General features: G+C 44.3%; 1 protein-coding gene across 2 annotated transcripts in view; it reads right to left on the bottom strand.

Annotated features, from left to right (window-relative positions):
• Window positions 1-1,723: 1,723 nt before the first annotated feature.
• The window catches only part of Ube2f (ubiquitin conjugating enzyme E2 F (putative)), a 44,626-nt gene continuing 24,743 nt past the window's right edge, over window positions 1,724-21,606 (bottom strand). For both annotated transcript variants that reach the window (XM_038338866.2, XM_038338868.2), the window contains exons 4-10: window positions 21,318-21,383; window positions 10,644-10,711; window positions 9,432-9,502; window positions 7,747-7,804; window positions 6,489-6,521; window positions 5,844-5,906; window positions 1,724-2,346 (exon numbers count right to left, since the gene is read on the bottom strand). In XM_038338866.2, the coding sequence (XP_038194794.1) occupies window positions 2,296-2,346; window positions 5,844-5,906; window positions 6,489-6,521; window positions 7,747-7,804; window positions 9,432-9,502; window positions 10,644-10,711; window positions 21,318-21,383 (410 nt within the window). In that variant the 3' untranslated portion in view covers window positions 1,724-2,295. The remainder of the gene's footprint in view (window positions 2,347-5,843; window positions 5,907-6,488; window positions 6,522-7,746; window positions 7,805-9,431; window positions 9,503-10,643; window positions 10,712-21,317; window positions 21,384-21,606) is intronic.

Raw genomic sequence — 21,606 nt, forward strand, 5'->3', positions numbered from 1 at the left:
GGGAGGAAGAGAGGCACAGTGGTGTACAGTCAAGACCTGGACTCTGCCTCAGCTCCTTAGAAAGACTGTAAAAGGAAGTGACCTGCTGGGGTGGGGTGTTTAAGGAATAATCAGGGATGCGACCCTCCGAGGGTGGTGCCTTTCTCTGAGCTCTTGAGAACACACAACATACACTAAAGTCTGAGCAGCAGTCTCCTGAGCAGAGCCATGACCCAGGAGGCAGAGGTTGATAGTGTGTTCAAGCTGCCCAAGAGCTTTCCTTCCTTCCCCAGGCCAGACCACTCCTACCAGTTTTCCATCGAGGCCTGGCCTCTTCACAAGACTGGGGATCACACTTCCTTAGCAGAACTAAAATTACCAGTTTGCTGGGGTCCCAAGGACTGTTAGAATGTTGCTTTGGCCAGGGTGGGGAGATCAAGAAGCTACCAGCCTGGAGGTCAGGCACAAGCTACTGCTCACTGGGAGAAGTGAGGTGAAGGGTTCTAGAACTATTTCTAAGGGATTTCCACTTAACAGAATGAGAGGGTATTGGCTATCTGGAAATGTCATGTCACAAATGATCTGACCTCTAATAAAATGCTACTGTATAATGCCCTGAGGTTAGCACCAGTCTCAGCACAGCCTGCGGCAGGCTGCTCTCCCACACTGGGCGCATGTACCCATCGGAATGACAGGGACTAGTGTCATTTCTTCACTGAAGCATTTCGTGAGGAAGTCCTATCTTTGATGCTAGCCCTGTCAATCAGGCACCAGGATAGCTGGGCACCAATAGTGCTGACGAGTGTATGGTGGCATTAGTACCTGGCTGCTGAGTACCCAGTGACACTAACACTGGCAGAGGGTTGTCTCAGCACTCTCCCAGGCTCTGAGAGGAGAATGCTGGGACTCCTGGGCAAGTCCTGGATCACTGGGGTACCACCATTCACCCTGTCGGGCCCCATCCTTCCTGCTCTGTTCATCTAGGTTTGTGGCCTGTCAGATGAGGTCATCCCTTGTGACTAACTGACCCAATTTCTGATACCAAGTGGGAACTGACCTTGCAAAAGACACCAAACCCACAGGATGACAGGCAGGAAGACTGGCAGTTGGGTGTGAATGCTAGGCAGGCAGTGAATAAAACCAGACATGCATTTATTTTGCATTAGAGTTCACTGGTTTAAGTGTCTAAAAAACTAGAATAAATCTACTAGCCTCTCTCTATAGGCCCGACCCTCAGGGGCTCTACCCTGACGGAGTATGGTAACTGCTGCTTCTTGGCCTGCCAAGGCCCGTGAGACTCCCCTATGAGGGCTTGGAACCACTGGCAAGTCAGAAGCCAGCCACAGTACAGTTCTGGCAGCACCAGAGACTGAGCTGATTCCCCAGATACTTCCTATTGCTGGAAAGCAAAGACAGAGTTCTGTTAGGGAAGCCCTGGCTCACACTATGACAACTGCAGAGTTAGCCACCACCCTTCTTAGGTAGCTCAGCCTGCTGTGTCTGGGTAGCATATGAGGGAAGACTCCCTGCCTTTGGTTTGAATCATCGAGTTCTAGGTACTAAGTCTCCAAAACATCCTTGCCACATGTGGACCTGAAGGAAGAGCTGATACCCAGCAGCCGGATTCCTGCTACATCTGGAGAAACTGAGTAATGTGCCTTTCATGGTCTCTTTGTATTTCTCTTCCAGAGTTGCTCGACCCAGTATCTTTGTGTCTGCTCTATACAATGAAAATACAAACTAATTGAGAATAGAAAAAAATAATTAAAGCATCAAATTGTACAAATTACAAATCTGTTCCAAAATATACTTACATTAAATAAAATACGCATTTCAGTAAGATCTACAGTGAATGACTATGCATTCTGGGAAGCTTTACATCTAGGCAGGGCCAACATTCGTGGAAGAAGCTAAGAGAATGTGCATCCAATCACAGTTTATAGCGGGTTTCTTATTGCCAATCTGCCAGTCACACCAAACAAGTCATTACATCACTTGTGCAGGACACCGATTTTGTTGGGGGTAAGGGAAGCAAGTGCTATCCTCAATGGTGAGTTCATTACAACTTCGGAGGAACCCACAGCCTAGACAGTTTCAGGAAGCATTAAGGGAAGCGGACAATGCTCTCGAGGCCCAGACACTTTCTTGCTGTATTGTGTAGTCAGGAGGATGGTCTTCTTCAGGACAAGGTCGCAAGACTGGGACAAGCCCAAGGGGCTGACAGGGAGTATGAGGATGGGGAGGAGGGCTACCTCTAGCTGTTTCACATCAGAGACAACTGTGACAAAGTCCTCAGAACTGCAATCTCCCCTCTTATCATCTGGCATAGCGTTTGATGTATTCATCCACTTTGTCCCGGAAATCCTCCTGCAGAGGGAGAGGATAAAGCAGAGAGTAAGAGCAGAGTGACACTTCAGGAACACAGCCAGTCTCCCCAAAGTGAAGGACTCTGTGGAGAAGCCTGGCTTCCTGTCACCAATGGTGCCATCTCCCACAACCCTAGTACGAACTGTGCAGTGTGTGGTGGGGAGGGGCACAGTACAAGCCAGAGCAGTGGAGAACCTGAGGGCATCTCATCCCACACCCTCACTTTGTGCCATAGGCACATCAAGTCTGAAAAAGCATGTTCACGGTCCTAATGCCAACACTCTTCTGCATGTAGTATGAGCCACACAGCTCTCTTTTGCTGAGAGGCCCTGATGGTCAGAAGCTGAAGTCTACCCTGGCCTGGCAACTCTGAGTAAGCTCAGAAACACGGACAACTCCCTTCCCCTGGCAGAAGGAGCCCTGTTCTCTACCTGACCTCATCTGGAGATTGCTTCTAGGCCCAGATGCCGACTCTAGTGTGACCCTGGGCACAGTTCCCTGAAGCTTTCTCCCTGCTGCCCATAAGGCAATCAGACATTGTGCTAGGAGCACTACACTAGACCATGCTTCCAAAAATTTGTCTAAGAAGCTTTCAACAGGAGTGTACTGTTTAACGTCAATTAAGCAATTCCCCAGCTACCACCCCAATTCTATATATTCCCTATACTTTGGAATAAAGCTGAGCTGATTCACTGAAGTTTAATCTCCTGAAGGGCTATCTCTGTTGTACTCACAAGCTAGACAAGGCTATGCTTGCCGCTTCTGCTCCCTTTGTCCCCATGGCCCAGTGACCAATGGACCGTGGAGGAGGAGGGGACCCACATTCTTGGACAAACCTTTGCTTTTTTTAAATCCACCTTCCCAAAGCCTTGCTATCCACCAAATGTGCTCACCTTCACTGTCCCACCCTACCTGCACCCACCATACCCGGAGAAAGGCAAATGGGCCACGGAGCTTACCATCCTCTCACATCAACAAACAATGCACAATGGGGCTCCTAAGATGATAAAACACAGCAGAGTCTCTAGGACTCACCCAGGACGGTCTGAGTGGGAAAGTCTTCTGAGATCTGGGCCAGTGCCCTAGGTTTTCTCTAGTCTGTTCTCTTCAAGGTTAGCAGTCAATTCCCATGGGGCTGAAGCTCTCAAACAGCTTCCTCTAACAACTCAGCTATAGGTCACTACTGTCCCCACTGCACAGCTATAAGCTTTGTTTTCTAAGGCCTGAAGCATGGAGAGTTCCCCTGCTTGTTCTTCACAGAAATGAGCAGGATAAAGGCAAAGACTTGGTCCATCCTGACAGGCTGCTGTGCTCTCTTAAAAGTGTGCCTACCTATAACCGCCTCTCTGCAATAGGGCCCCACCCTAGCCAGCTCTGTGTCAGGCCCTCCTGCTTATTCTTTCTAGGCCAAAAGTTTCAAAAACTTTTCTCAGTTTGAACACTATGAGGAGGTCAGAGACTTGCTCCCAGTCTAAGTGGCGATCTAACTGTAGGTGACTCTGCCGCTAACTCTCCATATCTGTGCACACGGTTGTATGCCAAAGTTCCCACACTGGCCATTCACTTGAGATACAGGAGTTTGCCGAAGGTTGTGCAGAAACTTCAAAATGCCTTCCAGATCACTTCTAGTTTCCAGAGCTGAGCAATACTGGAGCTTACCAGAAACTACCTTAGAATGTTAACTCAGGACAAAAGACTTCCCTTCCACCTTGACTGCTTTTGTTCTGTTCATTTCAGGGCAATCCCAGTGCCAGGTCCACAGGAGGCTTCCTACTGCAGTTCCTGTTGCCTCTAGCTTTCATTTTTAAGAACACAAGACTTTAAATGAAGACCATGGATGCTGGAGCCCAAGAGTGTAGCCCCACTGACTAATTTAAGTAGGTATAACCAGTTGGAGGAGGTATACAGCAAGGACAATAAGTAAATAGCCACACGGGTCACTAAAATATCAGAGTGTTCCTAGCCAGGTGTGGCAGCAAATGCCTATATGCCTAGTCTCAGCCAGTTTGGAAGTGTATTCCCAGAACAGGTTTTAGGGCCACCCTGGCAAGACCTCATTTCTGAGAAAAGGAGATGGGGGTTTAGAAATATTTGGCTAGAATGCACAAGGCCCCAGGTTCAACCCCTAGCACTGCAAAATGAATGAATGAACAAACAAATCTCAATCATGTGTGGTGGCGCATGCCCTTTAATTCCAGGACTCAAGAGGCAGCGGTATAGATCTCTGAGCGTGATGCTAGCCTGGTTTACAGAGAGTGCTCTAGGCCAGCCAGGGCTACAGAGGGAGACCCTATCGCAAACAAATTAAACAGGCGAGCCTTTTTGCTGCTTACTGAAGCCAAACAACTTGAGCCACTTCAGCCAGATCACACTAGACTCTTCTCTGTACTCCTACTCAGGACAGGCAGGACTGCTCTGGTCCTTTGTAGGAGTCCCTTTCCCTAGCGGTGATCTGTCACTTGTCTTCCCAGTCACGGACCACACACAGGCCCCACAGTGCAGTCACAAGCGCAGTGATAGCAACTCTATCAGCTTGGTACACTTACGCTGGTTCCTTTTCAGGGGCTTGGGTAACTGAGTCATAGGCTTTTTTAAATCACAAGCACTTCGCACCCATCTGAAGTAGGCAAGACAGAAAGTGTTTGATGTATTGAACAAAGCTCTGTCCCTGATGTGCAAACGACTAGCCAGTCAGGCCCTCAGCAGACACTTCAGAAAAAAAATCAAAATACAAACCATCTTCTGTGAAGTGGCTCAAAAATAAAAGCAAACTATTGAGAGGAACTAAGTAAGCACACTGTCACACCTGATCTACCAAGTTTAAAAGCAGAGGGCAAAAGCGGCCTTCCCAAGCAGGGTGCAGTGAAGTGCACCAACCTATCAGGCATGGACTTGTGCCTTGATGAGCCTAAAAGATAAACAGCCAGCCCACTATTCAAGGACCCAGCGATTGGCTGCAGGACTAAACCAAAGGCCAGCGTTTAAGGTGCAGTTGTGTCTACTGACTTGCAGTTTACAGCAGGGAAACATCCTGTGGGGGAAAAACAGCCCAGGAAGGAGCTTTTGATCTGATCAGAAAGAAAAAATAATGATTAAGTATAATGGACAAAAGTTCATAATTTTGGGTAAAAGCAAATACACATGATCTCAGCAAAGGGTGTGGAAATAAGCAGGTGGCCTGATGTGACCCATCCTTCCTTCTATGTCCCTCAACCACCATGGTATGGTTCTGCTGTTGTCTTGCAACAGTAAGTGCTCTACCACAGAGTTATACCCCAGCTCGACCTTACCGCCAATGAGGTAATGTGCCTGTTATATTACTCATACAGAAACTTTATTATGATTTTACCTGTAATAAAAGCCACTTTTGCTATGAGCAAACCACACACTGAAACACAGATGCTTTAAATGGCTGCCCCACACCCTCACTTACCCAGTGCAGACACTCCTTTCTTTACCTATGTGTCTACCTAGAAGCAGCCCATCTGCCCGCTCACCTTGTCTCGTAAATGATGTTCTGCTGCTTCAATATTCAGTGGATCATCAAAATTCAAAAGATCCTTAAAAAGAGAGCAACTCATAATGAGTATGGGGAAGAACCTGCTTTCCCACTGTAGGCATCAGTGAGAGTAGAGCATAAAGCACTGTGTATCAGCCCTGTGACCTTCATGAACTCGGGCCGCCATGTGCGTACAGCAAGCACGTCATTGTTTCAGCCACCTCTCCTGCGTCACTGTTCACGTTCTCGCGGGGAATTCAGGCCTGACCCAAAAATAGTGTATTCACAGGGGGAACCTGAAATGCCTGAAACACTGGCTTCTCTGTGGCGTGTGCTCCCAGAAACACCACAACACTGGGCAGGGCCTCACAGGTTAGTGGAAGTTCCTTTATGTTGATGATTAAATACAAACATGCTGTGTCATAGATGACAAGGAGGAAGAGGAGCAGATACGCTCCAGAAGGCAGAAAATTTCTGAATATGTCACTCTTAAAGGCCCCTAAGTTCCTGCATCACAGTGTAAAATCTGGTTATAAAATGGAAAGGAAGGGTAGCTTAGAAGCTTCCATATATTTTAAACTTGTGTTTCAAACCAGCATCCAGTAAACCAAGAAAAGGAAGAGGTGGCTAAAAACATACTTACAGTAAATAAAGAGTTTAATCCCCAAACAACATCCTAAAAGAAAAAAGAGAACAATTCTCAGGCTCCTATCCACTAAGAAATATGCATCATAAGCTATCAAGCCTGCATCATAGTGCTTTTCTCAAGACAGAACACAGGAGCCCTTACTCAAGTCTAACCTCTGGCCACCTTTGTGACTGCCGTTCATGCTCAGAAAGATGAAGGACCAGGAGCCATTGCTCTACCTCCCGTGGTTACAGAACGGAATTCTAAAATTTACCTTTGAAACAAAGCCTGCTACTTTGTAACATTACTGCCTCTTAGGGTTCAGTGATAAATCACTCCACTACATCTTCTCCATCCTCTCTAGTTATTTCAAGAATTAAGGGAGACTCTCCCTTCTAAGATCAATAATTCCCACTACAATAGCACTGAAGACCACTGTTTATCTGTGTTCACAAATCTGATCTTCAGATCAGAGTCATGGCAGCCACAGACTCCTATTCTACTTGATATTTCAACTCCAAAGTCTTGTTCTTTTAAGCTGATTCTCAGGGATACCCCATTGTTACCTGCTAGCGCTAATTTTATTTACTGTTCTGATCTCTCCCACCTATCTGTCTTGGCAAATCTGACCTTCTGGTGTGAGTTAGTGACTGCACTGGAGGTAACGTCATGTATTAAGCCTGAAAGAGGGGGCTAGACATCTGAGCAGACAGCAGGCAGTAGCCCCAAGTAGTGGAGACACTAGAGGAAATGGCAGCCATCCCAGAGAATTGCCAAAGAAGCAGGAGACTACCTTCTAGGTAAAGGGACAATCTGGCAGTTAAATCCTGGGGAAAGGACACGGGAAAAGGCTGGGTGGTCCACTGTCAGACCTCAGTTTAGGAGGAACAGGGCTATATTAAGTCTACATATTCTGACATGGAATCAAGGCCAAATTTTCTCTCCTGTGGAGGCTATTCAGTAATAATCTACCCATCACTTCACAATCCTTCTGACTCAGGAAGTAACTTACACACTTTGAAGCTCTTCCAGATACCCAGAAAGGCTCAAAATAGCCCCACTGAATGAACAAGACCACTAGACTTTCTCTTGTGGTTCTGAAACCTACAGCTTGACTCTTAAGTGGTACAGTATTGGTCAACAAGGACTCTGATCCAATTAGAACTGGTTACTTGATGGAGCAGACCCAGCTGTGTAGCTGGGAGAAGAGGAAACAAGGGTGCAATTCTTACAGGAGACCAGCTGCCTGGGAACTACAGAAGAATGCTCTCACCTTCAATGTCCTAGTGGGAGCCCAGCCAGTGCCATCAATTGAGTGTTCTCTTAGTAAACTGAAAGACAGAAACACATGTTAATGAGGAGTCGCAGCTATTCACCATAAAGGAATGAACTGCACTAAGAAGCCTGTCTCTTCTTGACTGTGTAGTCTTCTGTCCTATTGAGAACAGTCTTACCTCCAAAGCTGTATTTCAGTTACAATGTCTCCTGTTACCCTGTCTATTGACTGTGTGGACTATTATTAGTCCTTCACATGGAAGTCTAAGCAGAGGAAAGGAAACAAGGGTTTTTTTTGTTTGTTTGAGACAGGGTCTCAGATGTAGTCCTAGCTTGCCTAAAACTTGCTACATATTTGAGGTTAACTCAAGCTTGTGTCAATTCTCCAGTCTCTGCCTTCTGAGTGCTTGGATTACAGGTATGTGCCAGCAAAAAAGCATTATTAAAACAACACACACACACACACACACACACACACACACACACAAAATTTTTTTAATAGCCAGGAACAGTGACAGCAATAAAAATGATAAGAATCTACAATTTATCTGTCAGGCATAATCCAAAACAAAAATCCCACAACAGGAAACCATTTTACCTATGAAGAAGGAACCATTTGCCCAAAGTGAGCATCCACACCCTCATGGGGCTCATGCATGTTTCCTGGTGATCAGTGTGGCTGAGCGCCTCACAGGCTGATGAAAGGTGTCCTCTGCTAGTCTGAGACCCTTTGTCCAGTGTCCGTGCTTTCAAAATGAATACTTACACACAAGGATAAGTAGTTCAGGGATCCTCTTTCAATTTTGTGTTTACGGTTTATTTTGTTTTTGAGACAGAGTCTCACTAATGAATATGAAGCCCTGGTTGACCTGGAATTCAGAGATCCAAAAGGCATGTGTACCCCACTTGACAGTACTTTTAAAGCTTCTGTATGGGTTTGATGGCAATGACTGCATTTCCCAGACCAAAAAGACCAAACAAGAGGCACCCAGGTACAGCTCATCTTTCTTACCTAATGCTAACGCTTACGGAGGAGAATGGAGAAACAGAGGTACCCTAAGAGCAGCCCCAGGTTCTAACACTTTATAACTAACATGAGAAGCCTGCTTCCCAGGGTGGCCAAACATGAGGCCACCCCAGTCCTACTATCAGAGAAGCTTTGCGTCACCTGCAGTTGATCTAGACCATTAATACCCTGTACTACTATACTAGACTAAGGGGCCAAACAGGTCAAACAAACAAAAAAACTCAAATGCTGCCTACTATGAAAATAAGCCTTCCTTTATCTTCTCCAGCTCTTTTTCTGAGAGCAGTAACATTCCAGGGACAATTGTAACTGCTAGGCCTTGGGACACAGTCTATAGAGATCATTATGGAAAGCATCTTCAGTGCAAGTGCCTGAGATCACTGACACCTGGCTCCGGCAGTTTTATTCTTACCCCACCACCATCCTCTCCTAGTTAGCTAACATCAGCCATAAATTGGGACAGTGGTTGTTCTCTAAAGGAGATGGACAGAAAGAGCATCACACTGGGTAATGAGGACTAGCAGGGCCCTCATTATAGCAATAGTAAGGAGCTACTCCGGTGTGGCCCAGGCACGTCTGATGGTAGCCAAGAGACCCCCTTGCAGGAGTGAATCTGAAGAGGCTCACAGACGTGCAGAAGGGAGGAAGAAACTCACCTTAGACATATCTCCCCTGTTTCTGTGATATTGGGATGCCAGATTTTAGTCAAGCATTTCACCCTGGGAGGCTGCAACATAGAGAAAGGTCACAAATCTCCCAATCTATATCTGCAATGTAAGCACGTGTGTGTGCGTGCACCCCCACCACATTCCTCAGTCTCAAACTCCAACCAAGAGCCCAACTTGCTATGCTAAGTCACAGACGCACACCTGACCATTACTGCTTCAGACAGAACAAATCACCTTTTCAGTCAGATGTGTCTGCAGACTCTAGTGCTACAGTTCCTAGACCAGGGTTAGTCTACTTTACTCTTTATTTATTTGCATGTGTATGTGTACATGAATATATGTGCACATTGCATGCAAGTGTGGTGTAGGATCCCTCAGAGCTGGACTTACCAATATGTGCTGTCATTCCACACCTTCAACTACAGCTCTGATTGGCCCATGCCACATAATCCCTGGCTCAAAACCAAATGATGTGGCCCACCACCCCAGCCCATGTTCCAAAGGTGGTGCTCTCACTTTCTTTTTGGAATCCCTATAAATCCATTTTCTACCATTTACCCATCTGTCTAGCTACTTACCATTTTTATCACTTAAACTTTCTATGTATCACCTTACTCCCTAATGATCTATCCTCAAAAGTGAAAGTCATTTGTCTGTCAGTCTCGGGTATAGTTAGTATGGAATATGATCTTTTTGTTGTTGTTGTTTTGTTTTTCGAGACAAGGTTTCTCTGCATAGCCCTGCCTGTTCTGGAACTCACTCTGTAGGCCAGGCTGGCCTCTAACTCAGAGGTCTGCCTGCTTCTGCCTCCTGAGTGCTGGGATTAAAGGTGTGTGTCACCACTGTCTTGTAATAAAATCATTTTTGAGGGACTAATATGTAACTATAGGTTATTAATTACCTGAAATTCTAATATTACTGGCCCCTGGAGCTTTGGTATTATACCATAAATAAAATCATATAAAAAAAAGTGCCCTCCCCATTTAAAAAATTGACATGAAATACACGGAGCACCTGCACATTGAATACCTGATAGACAAATGAGTTTCTGTACTGAAACTCTCATACTGCTGCTAATGTCACAAGAAAAACACAGTGAGTTTGCGTTGAAAGCACAGCTCCCAAGGCAGTGCCCCCATGTCTCCATGCCTTGTCCCTGGTGTGTAGGTGTGGAGTGAGGTTTAGGCACAGGCTACTCACCACCATGTTGTAGGCTTCAGGAACTTCAGTTTCAAACTGAAATTTTCCACCCTGGTAGTAACCCTCATCTATTAAAAACACAAAACAAAACAAAAAAATCTTTAAATAAAAAAAAAAAGGAAACAAAAGCAAACACGAAGTTAGGATGTGGCAAACACAGAATGAAGAGGTTAAAAACAGGACCACAGAGTCCCTAGGTTCCTTTAGCAAAGCTGCACATGCAGAGCCTTGTCCTGTCCCAACACTGCCACCATTATGACCTGTTTCATGGGCAAAGGTGCCTCAAAGAAGGGGAGGGTATCCCTTCAGGAAGACTGGCTCTTTTTGCAGGGCACTATAGTTAGTGTCATCCTCTTAATACATCTCCTGCATGTGTGAGTTTTACCGGTCAGCTTCCAGATTCCCTATGAGGATGCCATTTCCATAGGGAGGCTGATGAGACTTGTGCACAACTTCCAATCACTCAGCACATGCTTACTCAGCACCCCACCCCCAAGACGGCTCAGGACTCAGTGAGAATTCAATAGTTATAACCACTGCCTCAGTGAGTGCTTGGTGAAGCTTCCAGGAGAAAACAGGCCCTTAGGAGATGGGTGCTGGCAAGAACCCAGGAGGATGTCTACAGATAGCACAGCACACAGACCCTCTTGCCTATTTGAGTCCAACCTAGCTTCAAGAAGGGGCTGAAGGGGCTGCAGCCAGCAGAGGGTGCTGCATCCTTTCGGTCTAACTGGCTGACTAGCACAGACCTCATCATGAAGATGCAACACTAAGGCCAACTGCTTCATTTATTATTTTTTAAACATATATTAGATACATAAAGGAAGTCATCAGCATCAAATAAATGTCACTAAAAGCAAACTTTTTAAAGAACTTTGATGCTGTAGGCTAGTAAGACGGCTCAGCAAGCTACAGTGCTTACTACCAGACCTGAAGCCCTGAGTTCAATCTCCAGGACCCACAAGAGAGAGAACCAACTCCTGCAATTTGTTCTCTGACCTCCACCCAAGAACTCTGAGGCCAGCACTGTTATCCAACAATTAAAAAAGCCATTACCAGATCTTAGCATTCATACTCTGGCACTATGTGTCCCTATTTTTTACAGTCCTTGATAAATGTTAGTGTGGCTGAAATAGCTGGTTATTTCCACCTCTTCCCAAAATTGGTGTACAGTTCTTGTTAGCAAGAGGAATATCTTTGGGCTACTGATATAAAAAGCTCCTAGATTTGCCTTTGCTTGTGTTAATATTTTAGCTAAGATGCATGTTTTGTGTTGGTGTTCACAGCTTACAGAGTCTAAGAGCTCCCCTCTCCCCATCCCGCAGAGCCGAAGTTACAGGCAATAGGAACCTGAAGTAAGGGCTGAGATCACCTGGAAGAGCAGCAACATCTCTGTACACCCTTAACTGTTGATCCAGAACACCTTAGCCAGTTCAGTTATTTATCTGGGCGCCGTGCATATTTTGGGGGGGGATTACTCTGGACAGCCATTTTGTAGAGTACAATGACCTCAAACTCACAGCTTGGCTACCACACATAGATAGGTTTCCATTTCTAAGAAGTAAGCTCTACTTCATGGATTCAATCTCTGGTGAGGTGTTTTTAAAAGGTCTTTCACAACCAAGATTAGATAAATGTCAGTCACTCGGTTCACAGAATATGTATTTTGGTTTCTTCCACTCCCAATTGGCTCTTTCCTCTGTTTGATACATTAATCAGATGTCAGTTTGACTGAGTTGAGAACAGCCTAGGAGATAATAAGGCACAGCTTTAGAAGTGTCTGTGAGCCTTTCCAGAAACAAACCATGAGGACTCAGACCTAAGGAGCCATTCAGTTTGGAAGTTGGACCTGGCTGGTGTAAAGACCACACTATGTATGAAGCTCTGGGGGTTGGTTCTTGCCCTGGCCTTTCCCAATACTGCTTTTCTTCCTGTTTGGCATGATGTAAGATCTACTATGCCCTCCCTACATAATGGACTGCTACCCCTAAAATGCTGAGTAAACCAAATCATTCCTCTTTTTAAAATGTCTCTGTTAGGTCATTTGCTTTTTGTAAATACACCTGGATTTGTGACATAGTTAATAAGTCTTGGGAAAAGACGCTTGCTAAGTGTAGCTACAAATAAGGACTTCTCATGTAGGTGGATCTTTATATACACTACAGTACATCCATGTGACCCAAAGGTTTGGCTGACCTTGTTCTCTTGTAATCTGATTTCAACCACCGTGGTACAGAATATTTATGTCAGGCTTCTTCACTCTTCAGACCACAGAGCCTCTCTAAATTCTCCCACAGTGATCCAGTACAAGGCTGTGCGGAAGACAACACCCCCTGCCCCCACCAGGCAGTCTTTTTTCTCTAGCTGGCTTCATATTTCACTGACTGCAATTACTCTGATTTTGTTGTCTACCAGTCACACAAATGTTAGTGTTTCTAATGTGTTTCTTTTTTCATCATGTTCCTTCTGTCCCAGTAAAGCTTTTATTTAACAATTAGAATGTCTTAAGTAACTAAGATTTATCTACATTTGATTTCCTTTTAAATGAACTCTTCTCTCAGGAAATGACCTGCTTCTTAGTCAGCACTTCCCTATTCAAAGCTGCCATCAGGTCTGACCCTTCATTTTACTATACTGGGTTTATAGCATACAGTGCAGCCAAGGAGTGGATTACACAGCAGAAGGTCCAAGCTCAGCTCTGCCCCCCACTCCAGAGCACACATAGCCCAAGGCGAAGGAGGCCTCTACTGCTCTAGACTTGACAGGCTGAAGACTACACCTGCAGGGTACCATGGACCAGCACAGTGTGCCACCTCGTACTACTAGCCACAGTTGCTGAATCCTGAAATACAGTAAAAGAAAGCTCCTGGTTCCCTACCTATTGTTACAGTTAAGAGAACTTCCTTCTACTGAAGCTTTGCGACCTGCTCCCTCCTGCCTTCAAGGAATCACACAGATGATGAGTAACTCAGGGAAGAAAGTCTTTAAGGTTTCATGGACATTAACACTTGAAAAGAACCACTCCACACTTGCCCTACCCCACAATGACTACTAGATGCTCTCAAGGCTCAGGTCACACCAGCTCCACTTTTCTCCTTGCATTTTACCTATTTTAAAGCGCGTGCTCACACACACACACACACACACACACACACACACACACAACAACACACACACAGAGAGAGAGGAAATGTAAAAACAGGTCCAGAGGGCTGAAGAAAGCAGCAAGAGCCTGTTACGTCTTCATCTGCATAGTGCTTCTTCAAGGCAGAGTGGCACTGGATATACCATATCCCAGTTCCTGCCTTGGGTTTAGATACTATGCAGAGATGAGTTTCATTTAGAAAATTCAGTATCAAGCTGGATGACCTGTAATCCCACCACTAAAATGGTATATGCAGGATGATCAGAAGCTCGCTATTCTTGGCTTCATAGTAAGAGATAAGCCAAGATAACCTTAAATAAAAACAACACAAAAGAAAAAATACAAAATGCCAGGCAGTGTTGGCAAATGCCTTTAATTCCAGCACTCAGAAGGCAGAGGCAGGAGGATCTTGGTGAGTTCAAGGACAGCCTGATCTACAAAGTGAGCTCCAGCACAGCTAGGACTACACAGAGAAACTTTGTCTTGAAAAAAAAAAAAATCAAGAAACAAAAAGACAACTCCAACCTTAAGCTACTGTGAAAGAATACATTGCTTCCCCTTGCAAGAAGCACATTGTGCCAATAAGCAATCACCAGGGACCGTCTCACTCTACCTTCTCTACCCAGCAAGAGTCACAGCTCCAAAGTGACGAAGCCTCCAGAGAGCTTGAAAGTAGACAGTGAACGAAGATTTCCCAGAGAGCAGGAGACTACTTACTTTGACCGTTAATGTACAGAACAGGCAAGTCTGAAAACAGAAATGAGATGAATCTGCAGCACCAAGTTTTAGATGAAGTACAAAGAATGTGGTAAGGTTTTCATTATGGTGCCAGAAAAAGCACGTTAAAATGATTCATCTTCAAATTCTCCTTTCTGAGTACTTAATGTAAAACAAGACGCTCTGCAGGACGAGTGGCAGCTGTGACAGTAGACAGTAAACTGGGTTTAATTAGGACTCAAACTTCACCAAATATTTCAGTGCCTGGCGGCAAAGCCTCCTCTAATCTACTTTCACCACTGCCCCAAAATGTACTAGATCCAGCAATCAATTCCAAGATCATGAAAATACTTTTATAATTTCTGGTTTTAACTTTGAACTTATCTTTTGTATTAATTTTATATTGGTGTGTTAAACCAAGGTAACTTAGGGAGGAACCTATTTGACTCACCACAGGGAGCATGGCAGCAGGCATGCTTAAGACATCTTAAACCACAAGCAGAAAGCAGAGAGCAAATGGAATGGTGAGAGGCTGTGAACCCTCAAAGTCCACCCCAAGTGATATACTTCCTCCAGCAAGGCCACACCTCCTAAGCCTCCCCCCACAATGTCAAACAACTTGAGAACTAGAATTAAAACGACTGAACCTGTACAAGGCATTCTCTTTTAAATCACATTTCACTCCCATGTCCCATAGGCTCATAGTTGTATCATAAAGCAAAACATGTTTAGTCCAACTTCAAGAGTCTCTTCTGAGACTCGGCAGTCTCTTCGTTGTAAGCCCCCTATAAAATCAAAAAACAAATTGCATAATTCCAACATACAATGGCAGAGAGTATACATTTCCATTACAAAAGGGAGGAACCCAGCTACAGCAAGTTAACACCAAAGTACGACTGAAACCCAGCAGGGCAGACCCCAAATCCTATAGCTGCACAGTTGATGTTAGAGGGTTCAGACGGGTTTGCCCTGTGGGCTTTGCTGCCTACCTCTATCTGAGCTAGTTCTCTGTGTGCAGCAAATCTTGGTAGAAAGCCCATGACTCTGGCATCTTCAACATCTCAACTCAAGATTCATTTCCACAGCTTCTTGCAATGGCCTCATAGGGCCTCCATGCAAGGCCTCCCTTGCCACACATCTGGCTCAGCAGCTCTCTGAAACCATGGAGGAAGATTCCACAACACCTTTAAATAGTCTTGTATCCTTCACGACTCTAAAGCCAGCACCCTATGGACGCCACTGCCAAGTTTGGCTACCAACTTGATTGTTCTTTTCTAGGGCCAGAAAATTGCTTGGGTTTTCCTTTCATGAGCTGGAAGCTTGGCTGGCCCATGAAATGTGGTAGTTTGAATGAGATGTCCCTCATAGTCTAAGTCCTTTTAATACTTGTTCCCAGTTGATGGCACTGTTTGGGCGGGGGATAGGAGGTATGGTCTAGCTAGAGGAAGTACATCACTGGGGTGGCTTTGAGGTTTCAAAGCCTTGCATCATTCCCAGGTCATTCTTTCTCTGCTTCCTGCTTGCTGTTTGAGACGTGAGCTGTTCCTGCCACTGTGCCTGCCTGCTGCCTTGCCTCCCTGATGTGATGGTGAGACTCTTATCCTCTGAAACCAGAGCTCAAATAACCCCTTCCTGTAATGAATTCCACAGCAACAGAAAACAGACTGACACCTCTGAAGTACAAAGACAAAAAGATGTGACTATAACAAGCCAGCCAACTTATTTACATGAACAAAGTAATTATAGCTATAAAGACAAATTAAAGAGACCTGGTATTGAATGAACTTCTGCTTTTGGCTTGAATTAATATTCATTCTTAAGGTCAGGTGGTGATAGCACATGCCTTTAATCCTAGAACTCAAGAGGCAGAGGCAGGTAGATCTTTGAGTTCAAGACCAGCTTGGTCTACAGAGTGAGTTCCAAATGGCTAAGCTATACAGAGAATCCTTATCCCTAAAACCCCAAATAAATAAATATTCATTCACAAATTTCAGCTCTACTGGGGAAAACACTAATAGTCATCTTTGTAGTACGAACGGCGGGCTGCCTCCCGCCACCCGGCTAGCTTTAGACCCAAAATAATTACACTTTACACGGAAACTGTATTCATTTAAACACTGCATGGCCCCTTAGTTTCAGCCTCTTATTAGCTAACTCTTACATCTTGCTTTAACCCATATTTAGTAATCTGTGTAGCACCACGAGGTGGTGTCTTACCAGGAGAGATCTTAACCTGCGTCTGTCTCAGAGAGAGGCATGGTGACTGCGCCTGAGGCATCTGCCTGACTCTGCTTTCTTTCTCCCACAATTCTGTTCTGTCTACTCCGCCTACCTAATTTTCTGTCCTATTAAAGGGTCAAGGAAGTTTCTTTATTAACCAATGAAAGTAACACACAGACAGATGACCCTCCTCCATCATTTCCCCTTTTTCTGTTTAAACAAAAAGGCTTTAACTTTAACATAGCAAAATTATACATACATATAACAAAATTGACCTTAAAATCCATACCAATGCAAATTATTCATATCTATATCACATCTTCATTGCCAGAGATCACTGTACATAAAATGTTTACTAGCATAAAAATCTGTTAACATATTGCTTAAACTATAAGCTCTTCCAGCAGGACTTGGTGATAAATGTCTACCTCACACCAGACACCACTTTAAGCACTGGGGACATAAGGGACAATGTCTGCTCTTGGGAAGCTTACATTCCAATGGAAAAGAGGACAAATAAGAGGTCACAGTGTAAGGTGACCACAACAATAGCAAGGAGGAGGGGGTGCATTTTAGAGAGGATTCTGGGTAAGGGCAAGACATAAGAGAGAGATGAGGTAGATAGCAGTGAGGGTTTAGAGCTAAACATAATTGCTAAAAAACATAAAGCAAGGGAAAAAAATCTATTCTACAGAAAGATACACATGGAACTGAAAAACAGAATGCTGCTTTATTTTTTAAATTCCCCAAAACTTACCACTTAAATGCCATACTATTTTGGACACTTAACATGCCTTGAATACATTAATTTTTATTGCATTTATTTACTTATTTACTTACTTATCTTAGTGTGTTGAGGGTTTAATGCTAGTATGCCCAAATGCACATAGAGATGTAAATGTGGAAGTCAGATCAATTGTAGGATTTTCCCTCCACAATATGAACTCCAGGGATTGAACTCAGGTTGTCAGCAAGTGCCTTTACCCAATGAGCTATTTCACTGGCCCTCTCTGTATACTTTTACAGGTGACCACCAGAATGTCTAGGCAAGCACTCTTATTACTTACTGAGCCACAACTCAGCTCAGATGCTATTTATAACAATGGTATGAATGACCTGAGAATTCTCAAAGAGAATGCGGCTGGGAGCTGTGTGTTAGGGAAGGGGAGAAACCCACATGTGTGTCCATTAGGTGAAACAGTGGTCCATGAGTACCATCACAAGCAAGTATCACAGCAGCTGAGTTCTCAGAAGGGGTGAAGAAAAGAGCATTGAGTGTTTCCGCAGAGTCAGAAGACACTGCTGGCAAACAGCTCCCACCACGATTCTAGTACACAGAGAAGGGAAATGCCATCTGTTTTTAGGGTTATTTGGAAAGAGTCTCCAAGGGTGGAAAATCTGTTCTTAAAATTTACCCTTTTCTCACAGTGGTTAACCTCACAGTGAAATTACAAATCGCTAGGAAGAACCGGGGATGAAGTATGAATGAGACTCTTAAATCTCATGTGTGAAACTGTGACACATCACGGTAAATTACATGATCACCACACATCCTAGACATTAGCAGGATAAACAACCCTTCCAAACAACCTTTGCCTCAACAAAATACTACAGTTTAAACAGAAGGCACATCTCTCATATGACTGGGAAATTCCAGATGGAAATGAAGTTCGGAACGATATATGCATTTAAAGTTTTCTCACAAATAAAATTCAACTACAGTAAGAAAATCAGAAAGGACCAGTGACGGGGAGGGAGGGAGGCAGAGGGGACTCAGGATGGAGCAACGCTTCTCCTCTTAGTTAGGGTTGTGGAGATGACAACATAAACTCAGGTCAGCACATTCTATTATCATTTTATTCCTCAGTAAAAGCTAAGCAGCGTGTAGCAATGCACTTTCAATCCCAGCACTCAGGAGGCAGAGGACAGCCAGAACTACATAGCAAGACCCTGCCTCAAACAAACAAAACATTGAAGTTAAGACAAAATGGTGGCTCATGCCTACAATCCTAACTCTCAAGAGGCTAAGGCAGCGAGTTCTTGAATGAGGTCTGCCCAAACTACATAGTAAGCCCCTGGCCAGTCCGGGCTACATGCAAACTCTGTCTTAAACAATTGCAAAAACAAGAGAAATAAATCCCAGTTATTTTTAAGTTTATGGCCCTGTTAGTCTAAAGTCTCCAACACCATGTTATGAGGGCTGAAACAAACTCCCTGGCCCAAATGTTGGGCGCTGGGCCAGTGTCTAGGTCCTTGAATTGCTCCATTTGACTTGTGCTCACTTACTAGTACTAGTCTGTCTCACCATTAAATTACTTTGTTTTTTTATTTTCTGGAAATGTATCTATTCCTAAGCATGAAGGGCCATTACAACACAAAATTATGGAAAGCGAGGACTGACGTTGGAAATAGTAATCCTCATCATCTAAGGCCTAATTAGGTCTCATGCAGGATTCAGTTTTTAGATCTAGTTGTAAGACTACTGCCTGCAAATTAGCCAGCTTCAGAGTCACGCCTTCATACGTAGGCACAGAGCTACAACTTCCCTGTTTGGCATCTATACTTCTTTTCAGCATTAAGAGGAACACGACTATAATCACCCCCAGCCAAATCACAATTTTAGGCACATTTTTAGAATGGGCAGATCTCTGCCATAGCCATATTCAATCAAGAGCAAAGCTTTCTGTTCTTGATTCTGGTTTTCACATTTAGAGCCTACATTCAGTTACCAGAGAGCATGCTAAACAAATAGTTCAATGTATTCCCAGGCACCAAAATAAAAAAGTTTTATCACCTGCTGGAATGGTGAATACTGAATCTACAACAGTTGTTTCCTGTCAGAGACAATCAGGATAAAGGCGTGGTCATGTTATCTCAGTAATCACATTCAGAGGACTTAGTAAAAATAAACAGACAAACAAGAAGAGGGGAGAAACACTCAGAGGAAACCACAGAAACAAAATCAATTGACACTAACCAGTCTGGAAAAAAACAAAGGTCAGAGAGGTGTACTAGACACCGGACTGACAGAGCCTACCTAACTCACTATCATACACAAGTCTGAGTACTTAGTAAACAACATTCTTCATGGTGACTCTGGGATGAGAGAAGGCATTGTATATTCAGTGTCCCTTAACACATAACACAGATGTTTCAGAACGAGCAGGGACTTACTTCACCATCTCACCCACTCAAAGACACCAGGCATGCAAAGCACCCCACATCTAAATATGAAGTGAACAACTAATCACACACAAGTTACAAGTACGTCCCAGAGCATTCTGTAAAATCTTCACATAGGTTTAAAAGTAGGGTTTTTCTTGGTAGCCCAAACTGGTCTTGAATTTGTGAACTTCCTGCCTCAGCCTCTTTAGTGCTAAGCATGCACCATTGCAGCTAGATGTACGTGGAATTACAAATTAGCAAAAAACATTTTGAAACAGGATACTTATTATAAACATTGTCCTTGCAGAGAGACAAGCCCATGGTTTATTCATGGACTCATTATCACATACCAAAATTCTGTACCTCTAAATTTTAATTAGTTCATGACTCATTATTCTCAGTCCTCGCTCCTTTCCCCACCTTTCCCAAGACAACACCTCTATTTCCACAACGAAAATCCCCATCCTGTTTTCTTCTTTTTCAGTGCGCCTCAGCTCGAGTAACAATATGAACTTTAAGTTGGCAAATGATGCCAGAAACATACGAGGACTAATTGCCCAGAGCAGCTCTGGACGCCCACTCCAGCAAACCCCAAAGGTCAGCCCACTCTCCCCTTAACAAGTGCTGCACTATTTTGACAGCATGACTTGAAGACTAATCACCCCTCTACCCCCTCCCCTTTCTCTGCACCATAATCCTTTGCTGTTGGCGTCACTGGAATAACGTCCTCCTCTGGGCACTTTAACATTTTCCTTTCAGAAAGCAAGTGCTGAGAGACACAGCTGACGCAGCTCCCACTCCAGTGGTTCCTTACAAACACCTATGGTTTGTTTTTCTTGGACAAACCCTGAGAATTGATTCCCTTACTCATCCTACCCCACCTATTGGGAAACAGCATGACCTGGCTGCACGGTTGGTTCCTGGAGGCCAACATGGGTTGGTGATCAGCTACTCCTATTCCACTATCTTCACTAAACAAGTCTGACCAAGGGGATATGCTGCCGCCTGGAGATTAGGCACTGACTCAGTCCTAAGGAGGACAGATCGTAATCTGTGTGCTAGAACCTGGGCCCAAGTGGTGTGCATCCATTTAATCCTGATATTGTCCTGTTTGACCCCCACTCTGTAGAAGGGGGCTGCAGATGAGCAGCTAAGCAATTACACCCAGGTCAGGCTCTTCTGACTCATGACTTCATGCCCACACTCAACAGTAGGCTGCAAGTTGCATTAGCTGTCTGGTTTTTATGAAGTCATCAGGACAATGAGTGCCTCATATTCACTTGCCATTTGGGTGCAAACATTGGCCTTATCATCAACAAGGGGAGATCTAAGTCTTTAGATGCTATAGAAAAACAGATTTAGACAGACCTTTACACTTGCTGTTTGAAAATTACATGAACACTAAAGTATGCAGGAGTATTTATTACCTGGGCTGACAGTCAGCTGAAAGCAATGAAGCTTGTTTGGATCAGGAAAGTGTACTTTACATGTACCTGCAAAAGAAACAGCCATTAGGAAGGTCTGGAACGAGCAGCTATCCACATGCTGAGCTAAAGCTAATGTTTGGACACAGATGTCAGCAGTGCTGACTTACAAATGGGTCCCTACACTCAACTGTTTTGTTGTTCCTGCCATTCACATCTTACTAAATTCCAAACCAAGGTATTTACTTCAACTTTGAGATGGTCACTGAAGAGTTCTTTTTATTAACTAGAG

This window comes from Arvicola amphibius, chromosome 8, assembly GCF_903992535.2.
Source record: "Arvicola amphibius chromosome 8, mArvAmp1.2, whole genome shotgun sequence".
NCBI lineage: Eukaryota > Metazoa > Chordata > Mammalia > Rodentia > Cricetidae > Arvicola > Arvicola amphibius.